The 19437-nt window shown below is 50.4% G+C and overlaps 1 protein-coding gene across 1 annotated transcript; it reads left to right on the top strand.

Moving 5' to 3' along the window:
- Window positions 1-1705: 1705 nt before the first annotated feature.
- On the top strand, window positions 1706-4820 carry LOC149370918 (uncharacterized). The gene has a single exon (XM_089563733.1). It carries the CDS (start codon window positions 1706-1708, stop codon window positions 4763-4765), a length of 3060 nt encoding a protein of 1019 aa, XP_089419859.1. The 3' UTR covers window positions 4766-4820.
- Window positions 4821-19437: the final 14617 nt, after the last annotated feature.

Below are 19437 nucleotides of genomic sequence, written 5' to 3'. Positions count from 1 at the left end.
GACACGACGTACCCTGTGAAAGCTTACATAGCCCAACCCGACAACGCCATCCGAGGCGTACTCTACAACGCCATCTATGACCAGCAGGCAGAAGAGATCGTCCACGACCTTCAAACCTACAACAAGAGTGATTCCTACACCATTTCCGACGCGAGGCAACTGGGCAAGACGAAGTCGATCCTTGTCACTTTCATCAACACCAAGAAGGTCCCCGGGCAACTCAAATTCTATGGGGCAATCTACAACTGCTACCCTTTCTTGGCGAAAGCCGAAGCATGCTTCAACTGTCGGAAGCCCGGACATCGGAGCGACGTGTGTACGGATCCTCGCCAAAATCTCTGCCGCAGATGTGGGGAGAATCATCCACCAGCCGAGCCACCCACGTGCGACGTCAAATGCATCCTGTGCAACGGATCGCACTTTACGGCTTCAAAAGAATGCAAGGTTCGCTTCAACCGCCCGGGCAACAAGAAAGCAGGCACCACCGCCAACTCTACCAAAGAAACGGAGGGGGAGCAGTCGTCGACCCACCGACAGTCACGAAGCCGGCAGCGGTCAAACTCGAGAGGCCGCGCCAACTCCCGCTCCAAATCCAAGTCTGGAACAAGGAACAACTCTACTCCACCGAAAGGAACAAGGAACAGATCACCGTCCTTCCCACCCCTGGGCAGCGGAGGCCAAGCGTCCGAAAAACAGGTGAGCTGGGGCCCGCGATCTCCCTCCTTGGTCCGGGAGAATAACCAGCTAAAGACACAGCTAGAAAAACAGAACAAGCAAATCCAGCAACAAAGCCAACAAATCGAGAACCTTAGCAAACAGCTTCAACTACTAATGCAAAAATCAACCACCCCAGAAAAGATGGATATCCCCAGAGATACACCTACTCCTACACCAGTAGCCAGCACACCAAGCTCCCCCACACAATGCCTCCCCGTAAAACGCAAGGCTAAGGAAACGACCTCTACCACAGCCGATAACGCAATGTCCCTCGAGACAATCTTTAGGGCTATTAATATCATCGAACAAAAGATAGAAAACATGTCCAAGGAAACAAAAACTTGGGCAGCAACAGTCAACAGCCGCTTGGCAGCGCTCGAGCAAAAGATGAGTGCACAAGATGCTATCATTGCTCACCATAAAAGCAGCCTAGACAAACTCTCCTCCACCCAACCCACATTCAACCCAATCGCCCCCGCTAAGTTAGTTCATGATGGAAGCAACACGCAAGGAACTTAGAGTGTGGCAGTGGAACTGCAGAAGTTACCGCTCTAAACGCAGCAACCTGCAGCTCTACATACAATCACTCTCCGACGCGGAGATCCCAGCGGTAATCGCGTTGCAGGAGACGCAAACCCCTGCAAAACTCCTCAACTACACCCCTCACCAACCACACACATCCAGCACCCCGCGGATATCCACCCTTGTCCATAGAGCCTACACGGCTACAGATCACCCAATCGAACAAGAAAATATAGACTGCCACTTGATAGAGCTCCTTCCAAAAACTAGAAGAAGCTCTAGCTTATTCATCCTCAACACGTACAGCGCCCCAAAAAGCAGCGGAGCCCCTCTTCTCGCCGTCATTAGAAAAGCGTTAAAGATCAGCGCGAAAAACCCGCTACTAATCCTAGGAGATTTTAACGCGAGACACATAAGCTGGGGCTACAAGCATAACTGCAGAAAGGGATCACAACTCTGGACATTAATGCAAAATGAGGGCCTAACTCTCGTTAACGATACACAACAGCACACGCGCATAGGAAACAGCGTGCAGCTAACCACCACCCCAGATCTCACAATCACCAAAAACATCGCACAATGTCAGTGGGTCAACACGCAGATCTCCCTAGGCAGCGACCACTACATCATTCAAACAACCTTCGTACTGAAGTCAATCACCCCCTCTGTAAAACGACAACTTACAATCACAGATTGGGATAAATTCAGGAATCTCCGGAAAGAATCCCCTGCTGAGATAGAACATCTTTCAACATGGGTGAATGCGCTCACGAAGGACGTCGGAAGTGCCACATCCCAAGTCCCCAGCCATCGGGAAACGGACATCGTGGACAGCAGACTTCTTCACATGTGGGAAGCACACTCCAGTATGCAAAAAAGGTGGCTAAAAAACAAACACAATAGACCTCTAAAACTAAGGATAGCGGCCTTAGTAAAAAAGATTGAGACACATGCAGCACACTTAACCCGTCAACAGTGGGGCCAGATTTGCAACCGCATGGAGGGAAATCTGGGACTGAAAGACACGTGGAAACTTCTACGTTGCCTTTTGGAACCAGAGAACACTAAAGCCATCCAACAACGTAACGTAACCCGCATCGCTCACAGATTAGATGTGGACGACATCACCCTGATCCAGAACTTAAAAGACAGGTATCTCACAACCACACCTAGGACCCCACTCCCCCAATACTCAGGCCCTCCGAACCCCGAGCTCGACGAAGACATATCGACGTGGGAAGTGAGGGCAGCTATGCACAAACTGCGCACCACGTCGGCGCCGGGCGGAGATAAAATCACGAACAAAACATTACGGAACCTGGACGAAAATTCGATCCAAGCCGTAACCAAACTGTTCAACAAACACTGGAGGGAGGGCACCCTCCCCCCGGAATGGACCCACGCTAAGGTCACCTTTATTCCAAAGCCAGGAAAACCACTTCAATTGGCGAACCTCCGTCCCATATCGCTCACCTCATGCCTGGGGAAACTCCTCGAACACGTCATTCTCCACCGTCTCCAAAACCACATGCACCACCAGGATCTCTTCCCCCATACGATGCTGGGATTTAGAAGCAACTTGTCCACGCAGGACGTGATGCTTCAGATCTCCGAAGACATTCTACACCCTAGACACGCCAAGCGCACGAGAGCACTACTAGCACTAGACCTCACGAAAGCGTTTGACAACGTCCTGCACACAGCAATACTAAGCGCCCTATCTGACTTAGGCGTAGGTACTAGAACACACGCTTACATAACCGCCTTTCTGAATAACAGAACGGCGGAGATAAGGTTTGGGTCCGCGGAATCCTCCCCCTTCCCACTAGGAAGCAGGGGCACACCCCAAGGCTCCGTTTTATCTCCACTACTTTTCAACATTACCCTCATACCGATGGCACGAAAATTACAGCGCATCCCACATTTGTCCCATTCATTCTACGCAGATGACATTACCCTGTGGACGACCACGGGAAATGTCGGCGAAATGGAGGAAACCCTCCAAGCGGGAGCGGACGCGGTAGCCGAGTGCGCGGCCTGTATAGGCCTCGCATGCTCGCCGACCAAATCCGAAATCCTGCTGCTCCACCCGACCGCGGACCGTCACAAAAAGGGAAACCCCTCTATACACGTGAAGGTCGACGGCCTCCCAGTACCGGAGGTACAGAAACTCCGCATTCTGGGAATTTTCATTCAAAGCAACGGCCTCAATACAGAGACACTCTCCAAACTCACGATCATTACACATCAAACCATCAGGCTAATCAAAAGAATAGCAAACAAGCACCGAGGCATGCGAGAACATGACCTAAGGCGGTTAGTGCAAGCATTCGTGATTAGCAGAATGGTATACACACTCCCCTATCTTCACCTCACAAAGATGGAAGCGGACAAAGTAAACTCGCTAATAAGACAGGCCTACAAATCGGCCCTAAATCTCCCACAAGGGACCTCTAACAACAGACTCCTCCGCATGGGGGTCCACAACACTCTACAAGAACTGACTGAAGCCCACCGCACAGCACAATTGGACAGACTATCCTCTACAAACACGGGCAGACACATTCTAGCCGCATTAAACATCAAACCAACGGGTCCCCCTCCGGACAACACCCACAGCATTCCTAAGCAAATCAAGGAAAAGCTAATCGTCCACCCACTACCCAAGAACGTACACCCAACCCACAACCGGGAAAGACGCGAAGCACGCGCCAAAGCCCTGTATAAAAAACACGCGGACAACGAAGACGCAGCCTATGTAGACGCGGCAGAATATCCATGCAACCCAGCGTACGCCTTAAGCGTGGTGTCATACGACCTCAAACACAAGGCTTCGGCCTCGATAAGGGCAACCACCTCTCTTGAAGCGGAAGAGGCGGCCATAGCACTGGCCATAGCATCTTCTACTGCCACACTCATAATGAGCGACTCCAAAAGCGCAATAAGGAATTTTGCAAAGGGACAGATCCATTCTGCCACCTACAAAATTCTCCAATCAAACCCCCACGACCCCAGACCAATTCAATTAGTTTGGGTGCTAGCCCACGCAGGCAACCCCGGAAACGAGGAGGCGCACTCTATTGCTCGAGCGTACGTCAACCGAGCAGGCCGAACAGAGGAGAGGGATTGCGCGCGGGACAGACTAATCAACTACAATGAAATCACGCTACACTACAGAGAGGAAAGGCTCACATATCCACCACCACACCACACCCTCACGAAGGAACAACAGACTATATGGAGGCAACTCCAGTCCAGAACGTTTCCTTCACCGGCCTATCTGGCACTAATACACCCGAATCAATACAAGCCCGAATGCTCTCTTTGTGGGGCTCCGAGAGCAAACTTTGAACACATACTATTCATATGCCGAGAACTCCAACCACCATCTCGCTGGAACCTCACAGACCTAGACGGTTGGGAGATCGCGGTCTCTAGCTCCGAGCCGGCCTCACAGAAGAGGCTGGTGGAATGGGCGGAGAAGGTCGCCAGAAGTCATGGACTGATGGCCGCCAACCGGGATTAAGAACCAAGCCAACCAAACCTCCCCTACTTCCTTCCCTTACTTGGTTCATCAATAAAGTTTTCACCTACCTACCAACGAAGGAGGGCATTAGCGCGAAATACGCGGCGAGGGATATGATATTGGGGATGGACGTTTCGAGGAAGAGGTTTCACAACTAGAGGTGTACGGATGTGTCGAGGAATGGCTATAAGGTTTGTCTGGTTAGCGGGTATGTTGACGCGAAGGGACGCCAGTAATGAGCCAGTGTTGGGTTATACACGGTGTTTCACCTGTTAGCGAACCTCCCGATGCGCAGCGAACGCAGGCAGCGGAAAAAGCGCCGTCGTCCGACAACTAGAAAAGCCTATACACCTAAGACTAAACAATTTTGACGAGCTCGTTCGGTCGAAAAGCCTTCGGCGTAGTATTAGTTATCGGCACCGCGTGTCGGAAATAATTGGGGGACGCCAGCCGTTTGCCGCAGAATGTTCCGGATAGTGTCATACGAGCCAGCGTTTCGCGCAGCATAAACGTACTAGTTAAGTTAGTACGGAGTTGGAACCTGGCAACATGGTCCTTAGGAAGATGTCGGCATGCAGTGTAGCTCTCAATTGCTTTAAACGTGCTGCAAACAACGGGAAAAGAAAATTCAGGGGAGCACTTTGTTGACCTTAAGTGCGGTGAGGCGGAAGCCTTAGGCGCGGGGTTGCTGCTTGTGTCATTGATGTGTGGTTAAGATGTTAAGCTTCGCCTCTAAGAGTGGAACGCGACAGTGTCTTGAAACGCTGCCAGGGAGTCCACAGAACGCCATCGGCCGTTCGGCTGTACACCTTGCTGGTCGGTAAACTGGCTTTTGAGGAAAGGAAATGCATCTGTCTCGCGTATATCGGTGGACACCTGAACCTCGCCCTAAGTGAAGGGAGGAAGATGGGAGTGAATGGAGACACCGTATTCACTAGAGGCGTCTTTGTTCATTCTAAACCATCGAGCTGGCATGGCGGAGTTTATAAAGAAAAAAAAAAGCTGGCATGGCGGAGTGGTAGCGTGCTCGTCTCGCACTCCGGAGAACGGGGTTCGATTCCCCAACTCGACCAATTTCCTACTCGATTTTATTTATTTATGTGGTCTGACTAGAAAGGTTAATTAGGCTAATTGGTTAAATAAGTAATTAACCAAATTTAGACCCATTTACTTAAAGCATCGCTATACCATCCCTTTAATTGGTTGCATGGTTACTAGCCAAAGTACAATTGGGCCCGTCTGAAATTCACACACTGTGACGTCACGGCCGTTTCGACCAATTGAAAAGCGTGACATTTCTGTCGACAATTCTTGCTTACAGTGATGAGGCATTAAAGGCTACCGTTTTAAAATCATCGCGTTTGGAGCATTTCTGATGGTATGCACCGTCGCATACCAACTGAAACTTCACATGGGTGCCCCGTTTCTTTTTAATTGTTATTTCAAGGAAAGTACTGCGGTTGTGACGCACTTGGGGTGTATTTCGACCGTCGAGAGCGAGAGATTTTGCATGTCGTCTGTTGGGGAGTGCAAATACACGTCGGAAACTTGACCGAAAAGGACGACCACAGTTCTCAAAGGAAACGAATTCCTAAAGTGAATGCAGCAACTGCTCTGCCTGGTTTAATTTGAATGGTCAGCATTTTGTTGTAGTAAATGTTGTTCAACTACCGCGGGCCTCATGCCTTTTAAGGCGGAAGCCTTTAATGTCTCATCGTTGTAAGCAGCAGTTGTCGACAGAAAATGTCACGCTTTTCAATTGGTGGAAACGGTCGTGACGTCACAGTGCGCGAATTTCAAACGGGGCCAATTGTACTTTGGCTAGTAACCATGCAACCACTTGAAGGGATCGTATAGTGATGCTCCAATTAAGTGGGACTGAGCTTAGTTAATTGCTTAATTACCCAATTAGCCTAATTAGCTTTACTTGTCAGGCCATATAAATAAACAAAACCGATTAAGAAATTAGGCGAGCTCAGGAATCGAACCCCGGTCTTCGGCGTGAGAGACGAGCATGCTATCCAATCCGCCATGCCAGCTCGATGGTTTGGAATGAACAAAGGCGCGTCTATACGGTGTCTTCACTCACTCTCATCCTCCTCCATTCCCTTCCCGCGAGGTTTAGGTGCCCACCGACAAATGAGAGACAGGTACATTTCCTTTCCTCAAAAACCAATTTACTGACGAGCGAGGCGTAGAACCGAATGGGCGATGGCGTTCTATGGACTCCTTGGCAGCGTTGCAAGACGCTGTCGTGTTCCACTCTTAGGGGCATCAGTGACCACACTTTAGGTCAAAAAATTGCCCCCCCCCCCCCCCCCCCCCCCTGAATTTTGTGAGACATTTACTGCGTAATTTCCTTTCCTCAAATACAATTTTCATTTTCTTCATTACTGCTCCTCTTTCACTCCCACTTCCTCCCTTCCTCTACGGTGCGGTTCAGGTGTCCACCGAGATGACAGAGAATTACTGCGCCATTTCTTTTCCTCAAAAAGCGTTGCGTTCAAAGGGCAAGGCATCGCGCTGAACGGGTGGTGTTCCGTGGACTCCCTGGCAGCGCTACAACGTGCTGTCGCGTTCCACTCCTAAATGCGAAGCTTAAGCGTAATTAATTAGCAGTTAATTAGGATTCAGGCATTAATCAGTAATTAACTATTAATTAGTGATTTGTCATCACTTAGTAATTAGTAGTCAATTATATGGGACGCCACCGGTGCCACAGAAACAGCGAAGGTGGTGGGGAAAACGCTTCCGCCTCTACCCACTTTAGACAGTCAAAGTGCCCCCTGAATTTTTTTTTTGTCTTTCTCCTTCGCGGAGGAAGACGGTGCCGTTTTTTCTGGCGCGGGGCGAGCTCATAATGGGATTTTTCGTACGCAGTAACGCTCACAGCTCACGCTCACGATTGAAACGAGGTGGAGGCAGAAATGTACGCGAAACAACATATAGCGCTACAGATACCTTCGTTTCATGCCTAGCTTTCTGCGCACTAAATTGTAGGTGTTTGGTTGTTTGTTGTGGTGGGTTTTTTATTCTTATTTGTTTTGTTTTTTTTTGTATTGGGGTGGTTTCTGACTGCTTTTGCTGAGAATTTTTTTTATTCCTATATTTGGTTTCAAAAACCATTTCCCAGAAGCTAGTGCCGCTAGTACTTGATACGCATGGGATAAAAAGCGTTCTGCGATTACATGTATGCTGTCTTGTTTTCAAGCCAGTTTCCTGTCACTGGCTGTGTTTGAAGCGATAATGCGCTGTGTCGCATGCTTAATTGAGCTGAGGATTATAAGTGTGCCTCTTTTCCGTCTAATAAATAGTTGGTAGAGCGCGCATGTGTTGTCTTTGTTCTTGTGGCGCTGTCGGTGCGCGGCCGTTCATTTCAACAGTGTCACCGTTATACCGCATGCATTAGTGCTGCAAAACGTAATACGAAACGCATTTAAGCAAGAACACCTACATCCTTTATAAGTAGCACCGATGTGTACTCTGTCAAGCAGATCGAGTCAACGGCGTTAAGAAAGCCGAATGCCGTGAAAAAGTAAACGGCAGCAAGGTTCATTCGCATGGTGTCGTCCGCCTTTGAAGAAAGTTCCGAGGGCGGGCGATTTTCGTTCACATGCTTTGCAGAACACAGTTGTCGAGAAATGTGCAGATGTATCATTTCCCACGTTTACTCACAAATGAAGCGACATGCTCGATCCTTTTGGAGCTTTTGCCATGTGTGCAACGCAAGAAAGTGGCATCGCGGTGCACGAGAGCGTGAGTGACTCTTTGTCGTATGGGGCTCCTTGCATTAAGTTTCTTGACCCCATAGCCTAAGCAACCTGAAATCAGGTTAAAAAGCAGAAGTTTACTCAGTTTACTCGTTCTCAGTCGCCCGATGTTAAAAGAATGGACCACAATCAGTATTATAAACATTACAAAATGCGTTTAAAACATTGGAAATACGCGTAAGAGCGATATATGGTTATATTTTCTACCGCTGTTATCCGGATTCAAGTTGGAAATTTACCCATTCTTGACCCTGCCCGAAAAAACTGTGCTGACCAAATTATGAGTTGTAAGATGGCGTCCAAGATGGCGACTTGCATACGCGGACCGCTTTGCTAGCTCAGCTTTACCCCAGATTGCCCACTCTCTCTCGTAAACGGCCCAACGGTCGACACGAGAGAGATCACAGCACTGCCGCGGGGGCATTTTCCTGCAACGGCAGCGGCGCGCATTGCTCTAGTCGCTTCGTGCGCGCAGCGGACGGAGCCTTGCTCCTCGCGCGCCCCCGGAACGGGTTGACTGTTGAAAGTGTGTACCTGCTGGAGGACGACGTCAATAAACGTCTCCTGTGTGAACTTGGAGGCCTATTTCTTTGCGGCGAATCGCTCTCCTCCCTGCGGAGGTTGAATGCGCCGCAGCGGTGCCCCAGAGTGCGTGTGGTGATGGCTGATCGGGCCCCTTGGCTCGCGCGAAGCCCGAACCCGCGGTGGTTGGTGGCCTGTGCCCACTGAGAAACCCGCACGGTTATCTTGCCTTGGCGTTACATGTCCTGCCCAAGCCGGTTTCTTCCTCTCGATTTCGACTAGGATGTCATTAACTAGCGTTTGTTCCCTCACCCACTCTGCCCGCTTCCGGTCTCTTAACGTTACCTTTCATTTTTCTTTCTATAGCTCGGTGCGTTGTCCTGAAGTTAAGCTCAACCCTCTTTGTAAGCCTCCATGTTTATGCCCCATAGGTGAGCACCGTGTTAAGATCGGAGAACACGGGTCTGGGAATAATTAGTAGCGGACGTGAGTCATCGTGAACAAAGATGCGGCGAGGGCTGGTGACCGCGGACGCAGCGGCGGAAGCAGAGGTCACGGCGGCGGCGGCGGCAAGTGGCCGAGTCTGTCCTCGGGTCGCCGGAAGGAGTGTTGCTGTGCAAAGTCAAGCGGTTGCTGTTGATTGAGAGGCGGCTGTGTCCTCGACAGAGGTTTCGTGTTTCGGAGTTCGAGGACGTTGATTCACCTGCTGGGAGACTGCGGGAAACTTCTTTCCCATGAAGGCAGCGAATAGAAGACCTGCCGCGGTGGTCAAATTGACACATCAGTGTTTGATGAGTCATTCTCTACCCCGTTCTATCGACCGAGCTGCGAAAGAGCATCAGCACCGCCCCCTGCCGTGGGTGGTACCTCCAGTGTTCACATCTGCCTACCTGATTGAACATCGTTCTCCGAACTTTATTCCCCAGTCAGGGATCTGGGGAATACGACGCCTAATTAATGGGATGTTGTTTTGTGACCGGAGCACTCCCATCCTGGCTGTAAAAATGTAAAATAAACCTACTGTACAGTTCTCAATAACGGAGTTCGACACCGCCCTTCGGAGCCGGGACCTGCGGGGCTGAACGAGTCAGTCAACACCAGAGCCCATACGTCTCCAACAGCTGGTGGCAGCGGTGGGATTGAAGCGCAATCTCCAACAACCGCTAAGATACAGCTGTTGTATACTTTTCTCTTGAGGCATATTGGTAAACTGCCATCCATGATCTGAGATAACCTGCCATAAGCGCTCCACCCCATTCTTATTCCTCTAGTTATTTTCTTCTCATGGTTCGGATCAGCAGTCATTACGTGCCCTGAGTATACGTATTTCCTTACCATTTCCAGCACGTCTGTACCAATTGCTAACTGATGTTCCCTTGCTAGACTGTTGAACATTACATTGGTTGTCTGCATATTAATTTTTGGACCCACCGGTCTGCTCTGCCTTTCTAACTCATTCGTCATCCTTTGCAGTTAATCTCCTGAGTGCATTAGCAAGGCAGTGTCATCAGCGAATAGCAGATTACTTAGGTATTCTCCATTAACTCTTATCCCCAACTGTTCTCAATCCAGGCCTCGGAACACTTGCTGTAAACAGCCAGTTAATAGCATTCGCGATATCGAGTCTCCCTGCCTTACACTCTGTACGAGTTACGTGACTGCATCGAAATAAATTTTTCTCCGCACTATCGCGTCCCGCAAACTTTTTATCGCGACAGTACACCGTGCATGCATTAAATTTCGTGCTCTCACTATGCACAGAATGATCTTTCTGTACTGAATGAACTCAGTATGCACGGAATGATCGTACACATATTGCGTGAACTGTGCACGAAATGTTGTACTGAAAATTCCATCTATGCGTAAGAGATAAGCTTGACACTTCTGGCGCGTCGACGACATTATCTGAAGTGAACGAAATGTTGTAACGTAGACATATAGTGTATTTTGAGAAGTGATATGTCTTTTCGACTGAAAGAAACGGGAAGGATGTGTCAATAAAAACATGCAAATGTATTTTTGTTCCCGTTAAATTGGCCCACCGCTGCAGTTACCATCGCTGACCACCAGCGCCATCAATTTTAACATGCCACAACAGCAAAGAAAAGTTGTGCGAAAACCCAAGTACAGAGCGGCGCGCGGCCGCGCGCAGAGCAGGCGGACGACGGCACATGCAGTTGGTATCTGTACACCTGGCGGGCTGCAGCCTTCTCCTCGATGTGCTCGAGTTCCAAAGGCACAAAAAAAAGGCTGAGATAAGGTCAGGGCGTAGAGAAAGAAACTCTATGGTCAGAGTGGATGCGTTGCTCCTTGTACGCAGTCTATTCGCTCCTCGGTCTTCTTGGCAATGAGGCGCTTGCGCAGGGGCTGTTAATTCGATGACAGAGCTTGCTTGCATGGGACGTCTTGCCTAGCCTGATGAGTGAAGTTACGCCCGCATATCCGTGTAGACGGGGGTGGAAGATTCCGCTTCGGCCGGCGTCTGTGGTAGGTGGGTTCGAACCCGGGAACTCCGGCTCAGTAGCCGAGCGCCCTAACTACTGAGGCACCGCGGCGGGGGCACTCGCTTTGAAAATTGGTTTTGAAGAAATGAAAGGCTCTTTAATTGTCTCATTTTATCTGTCGAGACTTCAACCATGCCGTGAGGGCAGGAAGGAAGGTTTAAATTGGTTTGGTTTGGTTTATGGGATTTAACGTGCTAAAGCGAGTGAGGCATGAGGAGAAAATTCGACCTGCTTGGGTTCTTTAATCTACACTTACATCGCACAGTGCGTTCTAAGGAAGGAAGGAAGGAAGGAAGGAATGAAGGAAGGAAGGAAGGAAGGAAGGAAGGAAAGAAGGAAGGAAGGAAAGAAGGAAGGAAGGAAGGAAGGAAGGAAGGAAGGAAGGAAGGAAGGAAGGAAGGAAGGAAGGAAGGAAGGAAGGAAGGAAGGAAGCGAAAGAAGGAAAAGAGAAAGGGGCGCAGTAGTGGAGGGCTCCGGAATAAGGCACCCTGAAAATATTTAGCGTGCACTTAGGACACGGGTGCCTTTTTCCGTGTCGCCTTCATCAAAACGCGGCCGCCGCGGCCGGGTTCGAACCCGGATACTCCGACTCAGTAACCTTTGCAGTGTCTGACTCCCGGTGCGGAGTAGCGCAAGAACACGTCGGCGAAATCTCCGCGGCCTGCGTCTGCACACCTCGCAGGCAAATATGAGCAGTTATACACTCTCGCTCCCAGTCATACACGATCGCCAGCGAGAGCTTCGAGCATGTCTGGCGTAACTCAAAGCCCGTACGCCCGCGTGTCTGCTCGCGACGCATATTTCACACGAAGCCCCAGGGCGCGTGTCACGCGTTGAATACATACACATTACGTGCGCCCCCCCCCCCCCCCCTCCCCCCTGCATCTCGGGAGTATGCAGCTTCAGCATGTGTGTGCTATATGCAAGCGCCCGCGGCTGCGCAGTGGAGTAATTTCTGCCGGGATTGGGGGCCCGGCCGTTTCGATTTCCATTTATACCGCGCGCTCGCCTGCCTTGCTCGCGTGGCGTGCACGAAGGAGTCCGCCGAGCGCACTCTCCAAGGCGGAGAGGCATCAACGCTAGCCGCGGGCCGTAATGAATTCGTTTCGACGTAGGAGCCGAAACCGCTACTATACCACTCGGCCGCTCGCTTTTGCTGACTGCTACATGCCTGCGCGAGATAGTAGACACAAAGTACTATACTCCGTTTCATACATAGCTGTCAACGCTGCCAAAGGTACGAAAGTAGTCCTCTGCAAAAAACAAGCAAAATGTATCCGTCCGCCTCGCGTCGTGGTTGAGTGGTACGAAGCGCGCGCCTGTGTGTTCATTTTACAAGATGCCAAGGTTCGACTCCCGGCTTTTGCTGTTTTTTTCGCTTTTTTTTATTTTTATTAAAATAATCATTAGGTAGAAAGTCGAAACTGTCAAACTCTAATGCCTACCTTGAAAAACACAGCGCTCTTTACTTGCTTCGAAGGGAAAAGGCACTGTATTGTATTGGCGATGGACGTGATTGCGAAGTGCTTTTCTCGGGCAATGAGCGACTTTTTAGCATGCGGCACACAAGGTGATCTTATTCCAGCAGAGAGACCTTCTTTCTTGAACCTCGCAACTGTCCGAGGGCTCACCCCGGTCACCTCGCCCACAGTTTCGAGAACATCACGCGCAGTCTTCTCCGGGAAGCGCTTCCTTACGCTACAGTAAACGTTGACGATCACGTGCTTGCAGTCTTTCGAAATTTTCGGAGGCTTCAGCTTGGAGAATATGCGAGCAGGAGATGTTTTTAAAGCCGCAGTGGGCGAAGAAAACAAGCGAGTAGGAGATAGCGGTGCCATTTTCGCATTCTCGGAAACCGAAAGACGAAAGCAGACGACATCGCCGGCCGGCCTAGCTGCGAAAACCTGATACAGGAGGAGCCGAAAAAAAACCAGAAAACTAAGGCACTCTGTTTTGAAGAACATTAAAGAAAAAGCAATCTTTCTGCAAAATAAAACACCATTATCATTATACTGCAATATTAACCAATAATAACTTTAATTTTGAGTTCTTTACTCTTTTCACTTTTGACGCACTACATTACGATGCGGACGAGGAGCGCGAACAGGCGCCGTAGCCTTGGCTGCGTTGACAGCTATGTATGAAACGGAGTATAAGCAGATGAATGAAACGATAGTAAAAATAAAGGTCTATCTATAATAGTGGCTCGTAATTGTGGCCTAGGAAAAATTATTACATCGTGCACGCGAGTAGGCTGCAACTGCGGTCCAAGAACTGTTTATGGTGCCGTCGAGGCCTCTTCATGACGTCGTCTCTCTTTATCTCACTCTGCGTCTCCCTTCTTCCCTTCATTTTGGCGACATGCACCGTCTGGAGGAAGTTCTAGGCGCCCGTGTTACCTGTGTGCTGTGCGATGTCAGTGCACGATAAAGGTACCCAGGTGGTCGAAATTGTTTCTGAGCCCACCACAAGAGGCACCTGTTTTAGTGCGCTAACACTTATTGTGGCCATTCCCCGCATTTAGCCGTTGTCTGTCCGTCCGTCCGTCCGTCCGTCCGTCTGTCTGTCTGTCTGTCTGTCTGTCTGTCTGTCTGTCTGTCTGTCTGTCTGTCTGTCTGTCTGTCTGTCTGTCCGTCCGTCCGTCCGTCCGTCCGTCCGTCTGTCCGTCTGTCTGTTCGTCCGTTCGTCTGTCCGTCTGTCTGTCCGTCCGTCTGTTCATCTGTCTGTCCGTCTGTTCGTCCGTCCGTCTGTTCATCTGTTCGTCCGTCTGTTCGCCTGTCTGTTCGTCCGTTCGTCCGCCACCTGTTCGTCCGTTCGTCCATCCGTCTGTTCGTCCGTCTGTCTGTCCGTCCATCTGTTCGTCCGTCCGTCTGTTCATCTGTTCGTCCGTCTGTCCGTCTGTTCGCCCGTCCGTCTGTTCATCTGTCTGTTCGTCTGTTCGTCCGTCTGTTCGTCCGTCTGTTCGCCCGTCTGTTCGTCCGTCCGTCCATCTGTCTGTTCATCCGTCCGTCTGTCCGTCCATTCGTCTGTCTGTCTGTCTGTCTGTCTGTCTGTCTGTCTGTCTGTCTGTCTGTCTGTCTGTCTGTCTGTCTGTCTGTCTGTCTGTCCATCTGTCCGTCCGTCTGTCCGTCCGTCCGTCAGTCTGTCAGTCTGTCAGTCGATCTGTCAGTCTGTCTGTCAGTCTGTCTATCCGTCTGTTCGTCCGTCCGTCCGTCTGTCTGAAGCCTCTTTTTGTGGCAAGCTGCTCACCTTCCCACCGAGTAGTGGGTAACTTGCCCAGGTGTATAGATATTTATCTGGGCAGGTGGTGCCCACCACTCAGTGGGCAGGTAAGCACAACTCAATCAATCGTGAGAGGCTACTCGGGGAGAGCAAACTGTGTCGCACCCCAACGCAAGCAATCAAAGATCAAAGTCCCACCGATGGCAGCACTTGCCATGGAAGGGCAGCGGCGCATCGCTTGAGCGCTGCACCACTGCGCCAGGATTGGTAGGAACACTTCCAGGAATCTATGAATGCAGAGAATGACCAGTTCCGTACATACGGACAGTAACCCTATTCGAACAACTGTCATCCATGAATAATGAATCTGAACACCGGTACCGAACTGAAAACCGGACTGCTAGCGCACTGTTAAGATCGGAGAACACGAGTCTGGGAAGAATTAGTACCGGACGTGAGTCATGCGGCGAGGGCTGGTGACAGCGGCAGCAGCGGCGGAAGCAGAGGCGACGGCGGCGCCGTCAGGTGGCCGAGTCTGTCCTCGGGTCGCCGGACGAAGTGGTGCTGTGCAAAGTCAAGCGGTTTCTGTTGATTGAAAGGCGGTTGTGTCCTCGACTGAGGTCTCGTGTTTCGGACGTCCGGCGGGGGAGTTCGAGGACGTTCATTCACCTGCTGGGAGACTGCGGTAAACTCCTTTCCCGCGGAAGCAATGCACAGCAGATTGGCAGCAGTGGTCAAGGTGACGCATCAGTATTTGATGACTCTGTCTTGCCCTTCCCATCGACCGAGCTGCGAGAAAGCCAAGCACCGCCCCCTGCCGTGGGTGGTACCACCAGTGTCAACAACTGCCCATCTGATTGGACATGGTCTTACGAACTTCATTCCCCAGTCAGGCATCTGGGCAATCCTAAGAATATTTAACGGAATGTTGTTTTGTGACCGCAGCACTCCCATCTCGACTGTAAATATGTAAAATAAACCTTCTGTACAGTTTCATCCATAGCGGAGTTCGACACCGTCCTTCGGAGCCGGGACCTCCGGGGCGGAACGAGTCAGTCAACACCAGGGCCCCTCCGTCTTCAACAGCACCTAATTCGCATTTGGTCTATTGACCACCATTTTTTTCTTTTGTTCTTTCTCTACCACCTTTCTCCCTTTCCTTACGGAGCGGTTGAGGTGTCCACCAAAAAGTAAGAGAGTTACTGCGCCATTTCCTTTCTAAAGCCACAATTTCTTTTTTCGTTGTGTGTGTGTGTGTGGGGGGGGGGGGAGGAGGGGGAGGTGGCAGAACGTAATTATGCATAACATCAGGAGCTCGTTGAGGCGTTTTCCCAGCGTTCTTGGTCTGTCGCTGTCACACTCGTTGAGACAGCGGCTTCTGGGTCAAAGATAGCATGTGGGCCGTAAATTGCCTCAGTAGTGCGGTCCTCATTGCGTTAAAGTCTATGTGAGATCTGTCACAGAACTGCTAGGCGCAACTTGCGCCAGCTATCGATCGGGAGTCTAACCGTGAACCAACACGTGCGGGACGTGTCTGTGGGAGCGGGTCATACTATGGACGTCTATGACATAGGTGGCTATGGGGAGCGACTATTGTGTCGGTTTTTCGCACATAATCAGCGATTAAGTGTCCCCCTTTGATGGTAACTTTTTTTTTTTTTCAAAATGCATCGTTTTGCCTTCGTTAATAGCTTCGGTATGTTTGCAAGTCTCTCAAATATTGGATGTGATGATGAGGTGGATACAAGCGGTTGCTAACAGGGCTCAAACGAGAAATCGGGAGGAATCAGGGTTCGACTGCGGCCTCTCTAAGGAGCGCGGACGCTCATGAAAATTTCTTACTGGTAATGCAATAACGACTTGAACTTTCGCAGGGCGAGCTGGAGTGCGGGTACATGAACGCGAAACGCTGTTGCCCTCAAAATAGCTTTCTTCTGACACTTGCCTTCTCGAACGTGTTGAGGCATTTGGATCAGACTTTAAATCATGTCAGGGTCGACTTAAAAAACGATCGAGAGCAGCTTTCAATGACCGAAGATATTATGGCAGTGGTTACATTTATTTGGCTCGATGGCGGGCATTGCCGCGGTGAGGACACAGAAGCACAGCGTCGCTTTGTTCCGAGTCGGCGATGATGATGATGATTAAAACTTTATTTCAACCTATGTAGGAGGCTCCTTACTCCCCGCCCCTGGCACGCAGGCCTAGGGGACGGGGACGGGACCTCCGCGGCTAAAGACTGGCAAAGAAACTTTGGTTCTTCGCTGCTTCAGCCGCCAGGCGGACAGCTCGTTGCTGGTCGGCGGGGGCCTCGCTCCGCAGCAGGGCCTTCCAGGCTTCTCTACTTTCAATATTGTCCCGTGTCCGCGAGAGTTCCGTTTTGAGCTAGTGCTTTGAAGCGCGAGGGGGCGCGCTGCCTCGACGATGACGTCATGTTGGATTATACGCTTGTTCCGGCCAAGGTGAGGTATCAACTTGGCTCTAATGCACGAGAAGATTGTCGCGGGAAATTCGAGAGTATATATCTTCGTAAGGGTGTAACAGGCGTTTTTTTTAAGGCACTGAGCCGAAAGCTACATATTTGTGTTCGTATGGAAAGCCTTGCACGACGGCTTTACTCTCCATGCTAGCAAGAAACAGTATAAAAAGGGTGTCACAGCTTCATAAGACCGATGTCGAACAGCGTCAAAGCGATGCCAGGCTGTGGCGGGGAAAGTTATATTCTCCTACTCGCTGTCTTCCCTCAAGCCATTTTGAGTATTAACCAGAGAACTTCGGGTTCCGGCTGTTTCACATGGTGCGACGCGCCCGAAAAAAAATGCTGCTAGTCGCATTGTCGTTGCGAATCCAATCGCAGCAACTGTTTCACATGCTAACGATTGTAGTCGGCGCGTTGCGAATGGCTTTTCATAGTAAAGAAAGGTATTGGTAAGTATAAATGTTTACGCGTTTATTTTACAATGGTTACTAATACTATTAAGGTGTCGTGCATCTGTACGTTCGATAAAACATCTTAGAATTTTTTGCGCTCGTCATCAGATACGCAACTACGAGTAGCCTGTCTCCCTTGAAATCTTATTGGTTGACGGCTGGGCCGTACGCAATGATCGCACTGACGGTGCGGCAGCAAGACCAACTTATCGTGAAGTCTCTAACGAAGGGTTTGCGACCATCGACACCAAATCGCCGTTCTGTCGCAAAACGTCGGAAATTGCGCAGAGCTTCGGCTACAATCGCATCATGTAAAAGAGCCTTCATACGCCGTATACTGAACAGAACAACTCACGGGAGAGTAAAAAACTGCGTTCGTGCCACCATTACACCCAAAGCGGGAGATAGCAGGAGCATGCCTGCAGTCGCCGCCCGCGTCGCTCCTACAGCTCCCCGGGCATGCGCGGCGCGACTGCTTTCTTCGGCGATTAGGCGCCAGCCCACCGGCGTCGCTTTGTTGGCGGCTCCCGCTTTGTCCACCGTTTTTCGACGCGCATGCATTTCACGGCCGCGCGCATCGTGCCTGGCGAACGTGAGCGCCCTCGGCGATGATGCCCGAGGCGGCTCTTTCTCCTCTCCCTCAATTGTCTGCATTGAGCAGGGCACGCGCGTGCTCATTTACGGTCTTTAGCGGCGGCCGCGCTCCACTCGGTTTCCAGCTATAAGAAATGAGCTGAGGTAACGATCATTGCTCCGCACTAGGACGGGGAGGGTCGCCTTTAATTGCTATCGAATGGAAGTGCGCTATACGGTTGTCCAACCTCGATCCGAAGTTCGATAAAGATAGAAAGCAAAGGGAGCTCCGATTAGTATACTGATGATGCGATATGAGAATGATAAAAGTGCTTGTGAGGCTAGTTCCATCGAAGATCGCGCGACGGGCCGTGCTTGTAATGAATTAAAGAGCGCAGTCCGTTTATTTGACTTCTCGTGGAGATAATAGAGGAGAAAGGGGGATGGGACGCTGGAAAAGTTCCACCCATAACATTTAGGCGGTGCTTCATTCTGCACAGAGTTCATCCTAAGCGCTCCGTAAGCTGTGGCCGCGTTGAGGTTACTCCAAGCCAGAGGCGGGACTAGCCTTGTGTGATAGTACCGGCAAATGATACACATTTGAGACAGGAAGCAGCAGCGCCTGCTAAGACGAACACTACAGAAACACTGCGGCAGAAAACAAGGACATACGACGACGCAGGATGAAGGCTTATCCTGCGTCGTTCTTCGGTTGTGTTCGTCTTTGCAGGCACTATTGTTTCCTCTCTCAAGTAGTACGCACCATCTAGCCCAAATCGAGTTTCTTATAGTGCCTACTCAGGGCTCAATGATGGCAACAAATGTTTTCCAATCGAATCCAATTCTAAATGGTGCATAGGCGTGACGCCTAGACTATAAATTATGACACGCCATTTGAGGTAAAGTTCAGTGACCTACCAATTCTGTGTCCCGGATAGCACAACCGTCCATAAAACTCATAAGCTGCCACCTTAACCATCTGTACCGGATGCATTCTTGTGAAACAGCGCGAACTACGACGCACAAGAACAAGAACGACACGGGACGAGCGCTTGTCTGTCGTAGTTCGGGCTGCTTTACAAGAACGCGTCTGTAGTCTTGTTCATTGTCATGAAGATGTTTTATATGAAGTAGGGAAATTCCCTCGCGG

This window comes from Amblyomma mixtum, chromosome 1, assembly GCF_055824585.1.
Source record: "Amblyomma mixtum isolate Tamu chromosome 1, ASM5582458v1, whole genome shotgun sequence".
In the NCBI taxonomy this organism is placed as follows: Eukaryota; Metazoa; Arthropoda; class Arachnida; order Ixodida; family Ixodidae; genus Amblyomma; species Amblyomma mixtum.
The sequence above is the reverse complement of the archived record's forward strand: the minus strand, read 5'-3'. Positions and strand labels throughout refer to the sequence as shown.

Bases quoted from the DNA above. Each gene is read 5' to 3' on its own strand.
- LOC149370918 (XM_089563733.1), top strand. From the start codon at position 1,706: ATGCAAAATGAGGGCCTAACTCTCGTTAACGATACACAACAGCACACG.